At 40.9% G+C, this 12,963-nt stretch overlaps 3 protein-coding genes across 4 annotated transcripts; 2 read left to right on the top strand and 1 right to left on the bottom strand.

The window, feature by feature from the left end:
- Positions 1–1,402: 1,402 nt before the first annotated feature.
- LOC135640806 (cytochrome P450 94C1-like) lies at positions 1,403–3,123 on the top strand. The gene has a single exon (XM_065155560.1). The coding sequence runs from the start codon at positions 1,412–1,414 to the stop codon at positions 2,933–2,935; it is 1,524 nt and encodes a 507-aa protein (XP_065011632.1). The 5' UTR covers positions 1,403–1,411; the 3' UTR covers positions 2,936–3,123.
- A 2,359-nt stretch (positions 3,124–5,482) lies between these two features.
- Positions 5,483–6,694, bottom strand: LOC103987215 (uncharacterized). Its single transcript, XM_009405455.3, has 2 exons — positions 6,472–6,694; positions 5,483–6,398 (listed from the first exon to the last, which is right to left on the bottom strand). Exons 1-2 carry the CDS (start codon positions 6,674–6,676, stop codon positions 5,629–5,631), a joined length of 975 nt encoding a protein of 324 aa, XP_009403730.2. The 5' UTR covers positions 6,677–6,694; the 3' UTR covers positions 5,483–5,628.
- A 1,105-nt stretch (positions 6,695–7,799) lies between these two features.
- Positions 7,800–10,129, top strand: LOC135641800 (copper transport protein ATX1-like). 2 transcript variants are annotated; one of them, XM_065157527.1, is made up of 3 exons: positions 7,800–7,938; positions 9,411–9,486; positions 9,805–10,129. In XM_065157527.1, the coding sequence occupies exons 1-3, from the start codon at positions 7,930–7,932 to the stop codon at positions 9,975–9,977; spliced, it is 258 nt and encodes an 85-aa protein (XP_065013599.1). In that variant the 5' UTR covers positions 7,800–7,929; the 3' UTR covers positions 9,978–10,129. The 2 variants fall into 2 exon arrangements, with proteins under 2 accessions (XP_065013599.1, XP_065013598.1); XM_065157526.1 differs by having other exon boundaries at positions 7,804–7,938; positions 9,411–9,492.
- Positions 10,130–12,963: the final 2,834 nt, after the last annotated feature.

The raw sequence follows: 12,963 nt of genomic DNA on the forward strand, positions 1-12,963 counted from the left end.
TGGTTGGTGGGGTGGTGGTGGGGGAGGGGGGGGTGTGTAAGCCGTGGGAGTGGTGAGAGCCGACATGGTGGGGGGGGGTCCGTGGGAGTGGAGAGCCGACATGGTTGGATAGTTGGATTCCATGTGTTTGTGTGGGTTCAACTTCACGCCAACCCACTCGAAGCTCCAAATAAATCTGAACCAAAACGTTTTTGATTTCTACACATGCTTCGTCTGTCCCTCTATCGCTCCTATCATCTTTTGCTGTCAACACAGATAGATATGCGATCGATAGCTTGCATAAGTTATGTACATATATAAATAATTATATATATATATATATATATATGTAATTGTATTAAAATAACGTTATCACATTTTAAAATATTCAGCACATGGCCATTATTCATTCTATTGTTGTATTCTTTTAGACAATAATACCATAGAAATTTTGAGTGGTGGAATACAAATAGAAGAAGTACAAAATGGGTATTGGATACAAAAGTGTTTAATGACATCTATGCAATTCCTAAGAAATTAAACGAAGTGGCGAATAATTGTAACATTAGAGAGGAAATCATGTCAAAGAATCTAAAACAAAAAATCAAGTCCTGTTTTTTAGGGCTTGTCCACTGGACAGTGTCGTGGCTGCATGTTCTGTGTAACCTTAATCCTGTTTAATTAACAGGAATCCTAAATTAATGCATGTTGGTTATAATGCTTGGCCACAGTGAGGTCCCCTTCCACCACTTGATGTCCACAGACTCCACACTAAGAGGTACTTTATCTATGTTGAAGATCTTGAAATCTTCACACAAATGTCAGACTGTTGAGCTCTTAATGGAACAGTCATAGATCCTAAAATTCTAATTCAGATTAAGATCATATGGGAAGACTTTTCTTTCACTAAAATAATATACATATACTCTTAGAGAGAGAGAGAGGATGGGAGAATTATTTGAGATTTAACTTAAATGTAATTTGACATGATATGTGTTTTATTATTATTATTATTATTATTAAAGCTTTTAGATTGGCTCATAAAAAATTCAAAAGCTTAAGTTGTTAAGGAAATTCTGATGAATGAAGAGAATGAAACCCCTCAGAAATCAAATCGACGTGCAGTCAACGTGGATAAACCTATTTGACAATGGAGGAGAAAAGTCGTAGGACACGTTGATGTAAGCCGACATGGCGGTGCCCACAAAAGTCTTTCGCAGCACGAGGTGCTCGTGCCCGTATGCCCATAACAGTAGTGGAACAGAGCAACCCGATTAGACGTCATAGATGACACCACGAACACAGCTCGGCCCGTCCCCTTCGTTTGTCCCCATCATATCTGGGTTCATCCAACCTAGCCCACCCTACTGCTGTCTCTCTCTGTCTATAAGAGATGCCTCTCTCCCTCCATCTGCTACCCACTTTCATCAGAATGGCAGCAGCAACGGCGGTGGCGGTGGCTGTGATGACGACCAACCACCTCGCATTCCTCTTCTTCACCTTCGCCGTGGGCTTCGTTTTGTTTTCGGCGCTGCTGCTGCTGCTGAGGAAGCGCCCATGGTGCAGCTGTCATGTTTGCGAGGCCTACCTGAGCTCCTCCTGGGCCGCCGAGTTCGACAATCTCTGCGACTGGTACGCGCACCTCCTCCGGGAATCGCCCACTGGTACCATCCACATCCACGTGCTGGGGAACACCGTCACCGCCAACCCGGCCAACGTGGAGTACATGCTCCGCACCCGGTTCGACAACTTCCCCAAGGGCAAGCCCTTCTCCGCCCTCCTCGGCGACCTCCTCGGCCAGGGGATCTTCAACGTCGACGGCGACGCGTGGCGGTTCCAGCGCAAGATGGCCAGCCTCGCGCTCGGCAGCGTCGCCGTGAGGTCCTACGCCTTCGGCATCGTGTCGGACGAGATCCGCCGCTGCCTGCTCCCTCTCCTCTCCTCTGTTGCTGACCGAGGGGACGGCGTCGTGGACCTCCAGGACGTGTTCCGGAAGCTCGCGTTCGACACCATATGCAAGATCTCCTTCGGCCTCGACCGCGGCTGCCTCGAGCTGTCGATGCCCATGTCGGAGTTCGCGGCCGCCTTCGACACCGCCTCGAGGCTGTCGGCGCGTAGGGGTACCGCGACGGCGCCGGTGGTTTGGAAGCTGAAGCGGCTGCTCAACGTGGGGTCGGAGAGAGAGCTGAAGCGGGCGATCCGAATGATCAACATGCTGGCGGAGGAGGTCATACGACAGCGCCGGAAGCAGGGATTCGCTTCCAGCCACGACCTCCTCTCCCGCTTCATGGGCTCGGTGGAGGAGGAGGACAAGTACCTCCGCGACATCGTCATCAGCTTCCTCCTAGCCGGCCGCGACGCGGTCGCCTCCGGCCTCACCAGCTTCTTCCTCCTCCTCTCGCAGCACGCGGACGTCGCGGCGGCGATGCGCGACGAGATCACCAGCGTCACCAAGGGCGACGGGGACGACGTGGTGAGCTACGAGCGGCTGAAGGAGATGCACTACGTGCACGCGGCGATCTACGAGAGCATGCGCCTGTTCCCGCCGGTCCAGTTCGACTCCAAGTTCTGCCTCGAGGACGACGTGCTCCCGGACGGCACCTTCGTGAGCAGGAACACGAGGGTGACCTACCACCCTTACGCCATGGGGAGAATGGAGAGCATCTGGGGGCCGGATTGGGGGGAGTTCAAGCCGGAGCGGTGGCTCCGCGGCGGAGTGTTCACCCCGGAGAGCCTGTTCAAGTACCCGGTGTTCCAGGCGGGGCAGAGGGTGTGCCTGGGGAAGGAGCTGGCGATGGTGGAGATGAAGACCGTCATCGTCTCCATGGTCACCAAATTCGACTTCAAGGTACTTCAAGGCGGCCGGACGATCAAGTTTGTGCCAGGGCTGACGGCGACCATCAGCGGGGGAGTGCCAGCTCGGGTGACCCGGTGCGTGTCTCGCCGCCTACCATAGGCCACGGTAGATGTTGGATACCTAGTCTTCTTTGGACTTTGCGCACCTAGAAAGGCGTTTAGCGTCGCATCTCCCCCATGGCTGCAGTCTGCACAGATCCAGGAGAACCAAAGAAGCAAAGACGCCGAAAAAAATAATCCCATGTATGTAATCGTAGAATGGAAGTCAATCGATTTAGAATTTAGTTATGTTTAGTTGCCTCGTGATCCTAATTCTGAGGTGGATCAGATCCTCGATTCATCACCGATACACCAATAGATTCCAGTTCAAATAATTGGTGGCTTCTATCGTCACGTATTTCCATACGATCACATCGATTTGAGTGTTGTGTCTATATTGAGATATCCGAGTTCATTAGTATATAAAATAATACATTTAAATTTTAAATCGTTATTTAATATAATAAATATATATTTTAAAAAATATATAAATTCAAGTGGAAAAAAAGGGAGAAGATTTGCTATCTTGTTTGATTGATGCAGTTGTTTATATAAAGATAAATAGGAGATATATCCCAAATTGCTATTTGATCCCTCGAACTCTCTCTTCCGATGCATCCTCTTTTAATAGTCGATAAGAAAAAAAAATTATTATTATTATTATTATTATTATCATTTGAGTTTCGAGTTCAAGCATGTCTTTGCTTGATAATATCGATTATACTTGTGGCTTCAATCGTGATGAATTTTATTGATATTATTAAGTATCATAAACGAATATTCTTGACTTTATCCAATCTCAAGTGGGCGAATGAAAGACATATATCGAAAAGATGAATCATAAAAAAAAATATATAATTTAGCTTTTTAGCATAAAAATAAAATAACAAATCCACCTATGGTGTCGCCAAAACCACAGAAAGGGTCAGAAACTTGAAAGATCAGACAAACACTCGACTGTGAAGCATTTGAAACGTGTTTATTTACTATTAGAAGGAATTCTAGAGAGACTATTACAGCCTACTTTGAAGCTTTCTTCTTTCGCGTGCTTTTGTTCTTTGGCGAGACCTGATAGCCGATGCGCATCAACTTACTGTCGTGGACCTTTCGCGGCCGCTGTAGTCGCATGGACTCGCGGAAAACAAAGGAAGAACAGTGTGTCTACGATGCCGGTCTCTGCAAAAGGATCCTTCAAATGGTCGACAAACCACGTCAATCCTTGGAAGAAGCTTCTCAAGTCCAATTCTTGACTTCAGCTGGCATTTAATATTTTACTTGGTTCCTAATAAAAGAAAACAAAAACATAATTTTCTCATGATAAATTTAAATTCTCCACTTTAAGATGGGTCGCATTTCTTCCAATAATATCATAGCTAAATTTTTGGTATCCCTTGCACCAGTTGATATACACTTCCATATACGGTACTCAGATTTTATTTATTTTTGTCTAGGCTAATAAAATACGATATATACTCTAAGAAAAAAAATTATCATTTTGAGTTTTTTTTCCTGATAAACACCTATCATTTTTAGAATTATCGGACGATGTTATCTATTACCTCCTAACATATGAAATACCCCAAGCCACCTATAATTTTTTTTCTCTTTTTCTTATTTTTCTTTTGGATCGGTCCATAGGATGAACTACAATATTTTTTACACTATATTATAATATTTTTTAATAATATTATAAAATATTATAACGTATTTATATATTATGTTATAATATTCCTAGTATTATTATGACTTAGTATTTTTGTACTACATTATAGTGTTACATTATAGTGTTTTTTGATATTATTGAAAATATTATAAACATAATATTTTTTATAAAATTTGTACAAAAAACTCTATGGTAAATTTTTGAAAAGAAAAATGTCATTTTAGGGTTTTTCGAGAAGCATATCTTATTTTTAGAATTCTCAAACGACCCTCTTTTTTACCTAACATTTAAAATACCTGAAGTCATCTACAATTTTTTGCTCTATTTTTTATTTTTTTTATTGGATCGATCCATAGGATGAACTATAGTGTTTTTACAATGCATTATAATGTTTTTAGTAATATTATAAAAATAATATAATATATTTATATATTATGTTATAATATTTTTATACTACGTTATGATATTTTCCTAGTATTATTATAACACAGTATTTTTGTACAGCATTATAGTGTTTTTTTGGATATTATTAAAAATATTATAAACATAATAATTTTATAAAATTTGTAAAAAAACACTATGTTATGGTGTTTTTATATATCATTATAGTATTTTTCTATTATTACTAAAAAAATATCATAACACAGTGTAAATATATTATAATTGAACTAATTTACCCTATTGATCAGTCTATAAGAAAAGAAAGGAAAAAAGATGTCCTATGTATTATGTTAAAGAAAAAAAAAAAGAAGTGTTGTTTGAGAATTTTAAAACTTAAAGTGCTTTTATAGAAAAATCGAAAAAGATATAATTTTTTTTTCGAAAATTCATCCAACTAATAATTTGAATTTGGCTCCAACGTTATGAAATCCACGTGTCATGTCCTTATTAAATATGATCAGAGCACTGTATCTTATATTAATGTATCAAGATTATTACATTCAATTTGGATAATTATAAAATGATAATTCAATTATTTGTTCCACATAGAGGTTTCATAGATACGATAGTTCGACTCATATCATCGTTATTCGCGTGCTTGGCACGTACTACATGCGTTATGATACGTGGTTCATACGCTGCACGCGTGCTTATTTCTTGCAGACGATGCCACGGCCGCCCATGCCGCTGCTGCACTTGACGTCCTCGTGCTCCACGGCCATGGCGATGCTGCCTGCTTCGCGGTCGAAGCGCGACACGGCGCAGTCGGCGGAGAACATATCGGAGACAAAGAACTTGTCTGCGCCTCCCATTACTGGCATCTTCTTGGTCACGTCCACCCGGCTCACGTAGTCCTCCCTGTAGGTCTGACCGAGCACCCCTTGCACGTCGGGGCTGAGGGAGTAGAACTTGAAGCCCAGCTCCAAGTGGGCGATGCAGTCGTCCTTGGTCACCCCGTAGCTGTGCACCCTGGATTCTTCCTCCGTGATCGGCACCGCGTTGAGGGTGATCTTGAGCTTGCCTTCCACCTCGACCGTGACCGCGTTCGCGGTGCTCGTTCGGACGATGGACACGGCCCGGGCGGAAGATGGCTGCCATTTGGCGCCTTCCTTAGTCGGGATCTGCACTCGCTCGCCGTCGAATGTGATCATGAGGCGGTCGACCGCGTCGTCCCATGCGGCAGTCTTTTGAGCTCCGACGTAGAGGCGGTGGTCGTCCAAGAGGAGGGCGATGGCCTGGACCCAGGTGAAGTCCCTGGTCATGGTCGGGTCTCGCTTTCCGATGAAGTGGGCGTTGATGTGGAGGCCGGAGTCGGAGAACAGGCAGAAGTCCTGGTTCTTCCTGCCGTGGAAGTAGAAGGTGATGCCGTCGCCGCCGATGAAGCGCGGGTCGCCGCACACCGCGCCGGGAGCATTACAAACTGCAACCGGAGGTCGACAAACTAAGTAATCTTCCAACACGATGGATACAAAGATCGAGTGCCGCTTGCTTACCGCACATCGGCTTGCAGGTTGCGCAGTCGACGTAGCACGAGCGAGGGCAACGGGCGGGGCAGTACATGAAGCCCTTGCAGTTCCGGTAGAGTTGCGGGGAGTTGCACCTCACCAGCTTGCGGTACTTGGGAGGCCTCTGACCGGCGACGGTCAGGGCGAGGACGAGAGAGCAGACCACGAGCAGAGCCAGCTGCGCTCGTGCCATCGGAGATGATTTAGTAGCTGGCGGTGTGTATTGATGGTGATCTCGATAGCCTTTTTATAGGCACGAAACGTGCGACGGGCACAGGGGTTGACTCGATGAGCCAACCGGAGGTAAGAAGACATTGCATGTGACGCGCCCGAAGCGTGCGGATCCAATCACGTGTGGCGTGTTTGGGCTTCAGCCATCCTACGCTGTCGGAACCGAGGGTGTGGGAATCTTGATGAGGTCGGCCACATAGTTAAGGTCGATGTACTTCTCACTCTTCTTGATGATCATGGAATTATATTATTCTATCTTTGGCAGGCACACACTGCGCCATGCAATAATTCACGTCAACTTCATTGGATCCATGAAGTTTGACCCTTCGTTATCGGGTTGGGACAAGCACAGATCAAGGAAGAAGAAAGCAATATAAACAAAGGCATCGGCACCTGAAGACAAGGGCTCATGTTCTCGATCCATTAATTAGATGCCGACTGGGAGATTAGATCTCGGCAATCAAAAGGCAAGCGAAGCTTCATTAATTTACCTTCGGATTTCAATAAAAAACATTAGTAAACAATGCGGCGTGGATTCGAAGTAGTCAAAATGAATGCAAGTCAACTTTGATGTTAATTATGTTAATCGAAGGTGGAATTTTGCAGTCATTTCTTTTCATCGTCGACTGGATCCAACGGTTGTTGTGAATCCAGTAAATCGAATCAACGATGGATCTAATTGGTCTACTCTTGGGTGTTCCTCTATGTTGACTTAGCTTGCACGCCGAGAGAGCACGAATCTCTACACACGAGGAAAGTACTTAATCTGAAATGTAATACTATTACAATAATAAAATTATAAAATTTAATTATGGATTTTTGTTGTTGTTATTAAGATATATGTTTAGTTTAGCTCAGAGTTAATACTATAATTTTTTAAAATTCATAATTTATTATAGAAAAATAGCAAAAAATTAGAGATTAATTATTATTAGTGATAACAGTGATTTGATAAAGATTAATTAGAAGGACCGGTACATAAATTTAAGGTAATTATATTTACGAAAATGCCATTGAAGAGACTTCGTATTTGCAGGAATGCCGCACCGCCCTTGCGACCTACCCTGGTCCCACCCTCCCCCAAATCGCCCAGCCTTCCGCTGCAAAATTGCTCCTTTTTCCTCGTTGAATATAACGTCCTCGGGAAGCCCGAAGTCTCCGACCGAATCCGTGGACTTCTGCGTCGCCTCAGAGATCTCCTCCCCCTCTGCGCCCATGGCCGAGGTATTGATCTGACGTCTGAATTAAAGAATAGAATACGCTTAGGATGATGGATTTCTCTGCAATCGATTTCATAGACCTTGTATGAATTGCTTTCTATCTTTCGCTCTGTTGCTGAGATGATATGTTTGGGAGAATCCTTCTCCTTGCAGAGCGATCTCTTCGTGGATGGGTTCAATTGAATCCCTACGTCTGCTTATCACAGTGTTCTATTTTTATGCTTCCTGGATCTAATGGTTTAGGCATGAAACAGTTGGTATGGTTGAAACGATTTATTAGGTTATGATGTATATGACTTGTATCCGTGTTTCACTTGGATCCCTCTTCGATGACCGGCTTAATGCATAGAACATGAAATGTTGCAGACAATGAAGAGGAAAAGCTATCGGGTTCATGCAGGGAATAAGGGGATGAAATACATGAATATTATTGGTTCATCCGCAACTGTGTTTGAGAGTGTTATCTAACTATAGGTTGATTGAGATTAGTTTGTGTTCTTCTTTACCATTAGAAAACATGCGGATAGGATAATGCAGTTCTTGTATTGTAGAAGAGGTTAAATAGATTTAGCTTCAAGAAATATTTTCGATATCTTTGAAGGCCACTCTAGCATGAATAAGAAGATACTTACAATTCTGATGTGAGACTCCTCTTGGTTTGGAATAACTCAACAACATAAAAAGCTAAGTTGAAAACAGGAATAACTACAAAGTGTTGAGCTCCTTGTTCCAGGAATAACTGTTCCATAATAAGGTAGGATAAGCTTTGATCATGATGCCCAATTTCTCTAATGTTCCGATTGTATTCTTATTCTTTTGTTTATTTTTTCTGTAAGCCCATTCTTATGAATGATGATACCATGCCATATTATCTTTATGCATTTCAAAAGTTGACATTTGGAGAATCTAAATTTTATTCTGTAGATTGCTGCCACAGACCATAGCATAGTCTTGTGAATTGAATGCAAGTGATACTATTTTGTGGTATCACACTTTAGGATTGTGTATGCGAGACCTAACCTTAGTATCGTTGAAAAATGCACTTATGTGTCGCTTAAACTTTGGAACTGTAGCCATTTGAACAACACATTTATCAAAAATTTGTGCCAAGGATTAGATCTTTATGAATCAAGTTTGATACTTTTTACTTGCTTCTTAAGTCTATGCCTTTGAAAAAGAGAAGAGTTTTTAAATATCTTCTGTATAAGCAAAATTTCCATTGAAATGAAGAAATTGTTTATAATCTCTTCTGCATATTTCATCGGTTGCATCTGTTTGTCACATTGATAAGTCTGACTTTCTTCCTCTTTTTCTCCTTTGAATTTGGCCCTCAAATCTTCATACTATCTGTATTTTACAGTTTCATTTGGCAGAAGATAGCTGTTTTGAAATGTAAAATGTAAATCTCTAGTGGCTCTTTTAGTTGATGTCTAATATATCTAACGATAGCAAAATTGTTGCGATACTATTTTACAGACTGTTGTGCTCAAGGTTGGTATGTCATGTGAAGGTTGCGTTGGGGCTGTTAAAAGAGTTCTCACCAAAATGGAAGGTCACCGTAATGCTCTTTTTGACTTTATGCTATTTCAATATCTTTGACTTTTTTAGGAGATCATGGTGTTGACTAAAAGGAAAAACTGAACGCTTTCTGATTAACTGCAATGTTCAACACCATGGAGGAACAATCCTAATTGCAACTAGTGCTGCTATGATGTAAATTTCCATGATCCACGAAAGTTAATTTCCTGTTGCAAGTCCTTCACTTGGTTCAACAAAGATCAGTTATGACAATGTCTGCAATCTACATATGCTTTGAGCATTCCTTGAACGAGCTTGATGGATACATATGCATCTTTGTCGTTAATTTCAGGTGTTGAATCCTTCGATGTGGATCTGAAGGAGCAGAAAGTGACCGTCAAAGGCAACGTAAAACCCGAAGCTGTTCTTCAAACTGTTTCAAAAACAGGCAAAAAGACTTCCTTTTGGGAAGCTGAACCTGAAACCGAGGAATCTACTTCCTCTGCCGCTACCGACACTGCATGACAGCTAAATGTTTGCCTCTTTCAAGAACTCTTGTTTTCTTATATGGTGTGACCTTTTATAACGTTGACTCTTGTACGACTATGATCAATTGCATGCTGTGTTACCTAGGCTGATTCTTAATGCATCCGAGTGTTATCGGATCAATTGTGACATATCTGATGGAGTTTTTTTTTTGGAAAAAAAAAGTTACTTTAGATTATCAAATGTTAGTAGAGGGTATTTAGAAGCGAATTACCTCTCCAAAAAACATTTGCAGAATGTTTTCTTGCGAAGTTTGCTGAAGTATAGGCCAAAAAATTCTATTGGCATGGGATGTGTATTCAATCAATAACAAAAGTGTCATTAACTAGTTAAAATACGTTTTGGAATGTGTTATTGTGCGTCCACGAGATCATATTTGGTTGATGCAGGACTTACCGAGTTCGGAGTTTGATTTGATTATTAAGGAACTGAAAATTTTCCTATGTAAATTGTTTATAATTCAATCAATAGGGGTTAATTATAAATTACTCATGTAATTAGATCTTTTTATTATCTCAATTTTTAAACTTAAAAAATTTACATTGCAATCCTTATAATTACGAAAATGAAACATTTAGTTTCATTTACTATAATATCATCCATTACTAAAATGATAAGTAAAAAGATAATTTAAATGTTCCGATTGTATTTTTAGTAGTAGCGGACAATCACGCTGCAAGGGTCACGGATAATTATTATGAATGAGGAGGGAAAACAACAATTAGAAGTGAGGCGACGATGCAAATGTTGATGCTCTGCATCTACGTTGGTGTCGCTCGGCAATTGCATTGATGCTGACACAAATGCATATGCAGAGTGTCGCTCAACATCTGCATTAGTATCGACGTAGATATAGAGTGGTGTTGCCCTTCCCCGCATCATTGTTGGCACCGACATAGATACAGAGCGGCATCGCTTTGTATCTGCATTTGCGTCGGTGATGGTGTTGATGAATATGCCGAGTGGTGCCATCCTTCCCTGCATTATTATCGACGTCAATGCAGATGCAGAAATTGAGCTAAGCTTTTCATTTGTATCTACGTCGTTATCAATGCATATGTCGAGCAACCCATTCGTCGCTCGATAATTATGTCGGTGTCAATATAGTTGCCGATTAGCACATATGTCAGTGTCGATACAAATGCAGAACATTTGCATTATCATCTCACCTCTCGTTATCGTTCTCCCTCCTAATCCATAACAATCATTTGTGGCCATAGCGATATTATTGTCCGCTTTCATCAAAAACGTAACTAGGATATTAAAATTATCTTTTTATTCATCGTTTTCGTGCTTCCATCAATAAAACCAATGACGTTAAGATAAAAAAAAACTAGATATTTTATTTTTATAACCATAGAGATTATAATATAATTTTTTTATATTTAGAGACTAAGATGCCAAAAAAAAAAAAAAAGTCTAACTATAGGGGTTATAATTAGCCTTATTTATGGGGAAGTTTTGTAGGTGAAATAATGAGCTAAAATAAATATTATTATCATAATCAAATATACGATGGAATTGGATTTGGATATGGTGACAAGCCAAATGATATTTTTTTTGATAAAATATATATAAATGATGTAGAAAGTTAACATAATTCCTAAATTTAAATAATTAAAAATAAATTGATATCTTGAATTTATTTTATGTTAAAATGAGTTAGTTATTTTTGGTGAAATAATGCTCAAGAATTTAATTTTAATCAAATGAATTAACAAAATTAATATTAAATGTGTGTCCAAATTACTCTATGTATTATAGTTGGAAGTCATTCACGAGCCTTTTCGTCGAATCAACCGCTTGATGGGCTACTGACGGCCCTGATGACATCAACAATCCAACATGCGGAGGCTTCCTGCGGTTTCTATATACCGCTCGCCTCTGTTCGTCTCCCATTCTCCCGCCAGAAAACCCTAGGAAAAGCTTACTCCCTAATCGCTGCGGCGGATTTCGCAACCCTAAGTAATTATTCCTCGAACTTGGTCTTTATCTCCATTCGCTACTTGGTTCACCGACTGTGCGTCGATTCGTCTCTACTTTCGGTGGATTTTTGCTCCATTGTAGGGTGAGGTTGGTGCACCCCACCCTCTTTTGTTGTTTCGTCCGTTTCCTTATGTTAGATGATTACAATCTTTGTTCAATATAGGGTTATATATTATCGCATTTGAGAACTTCAATTAGCAAGGTAATGCTCATGTTCTAAGATTGCTCACTAGATGTCTGCTCCACCTTTTAGGCACCTGTTCCTGTGGGAGAAGAAGTTGTTACACTAATTGCTTTGTGCATATATTTGTGCAAAAATGTTTGCGCGTATGCCGTAGCATTCAGTGATGCGATTCTTGGAGAGAATGACATTGCGTTGTATTCATAATCGGATTTGATTCTTGGCATGCTAAGTTTAACACGCACTGTAGTACATATTAACTTGGAATCGGAACCGAACTGCACTTGGCCGGTTCCGGTTTGGTTTGGAATTGGGGCTAATTTTGTTTCGGTTCCGGCCCGGTTCGGTTCCGATTCGAATCGAATCGTGGTCAGGGGTACATAGCACACTTCAGATCTTCACATTATTGTTTTAAAAAGATGTCACAAATGGGGATTTAGTACACCTATCTCAATTAATTTCTAAAAGAATTGCAGAGATTGGAGCTGATGGAGATAAATTTGAAGTCTTAAAGCAATGCTGTGATGTTAAGGGGGTGATAATGGTGAAAGTTTTTAGCAGGATATGTGTTGTCGGCAAACCACAAGGAATGAATCTAGAGAACAGTGCTCCAAGTTTTCTCACACTTCCTATCTTTTGAAGTTTGCACATTTGCACACTTATTATATTTAGTGTTTCTTGTATCTGCAAGGGATGAGTCAACACTAATTCTCATAAGGTTTCTTGTATCTCCTATTTTCTTTTATACAATTAGAATCATGCACTTGTTATTTCTGCCAATTTTTGTTGTTTTTTGTA

This window comes from Musa acuminata, chromosome BXJ3-6 (assembly GCF_036884655.1).
Source record: "Musa acuminata AAA Group cultivar baxijiao chromosome BXJ3-6, Cavendish_Baxijiao_AAA, whole genome shotgun sequence".
In the NCBI taxonomy this organism is placed as follows: domain Eukaryota; kingdom Viridiplantae; phylum Streptophyta; class Magnoliopsida; order Zingiberales; family Musaceae; genus Musa; species Musa acuminata.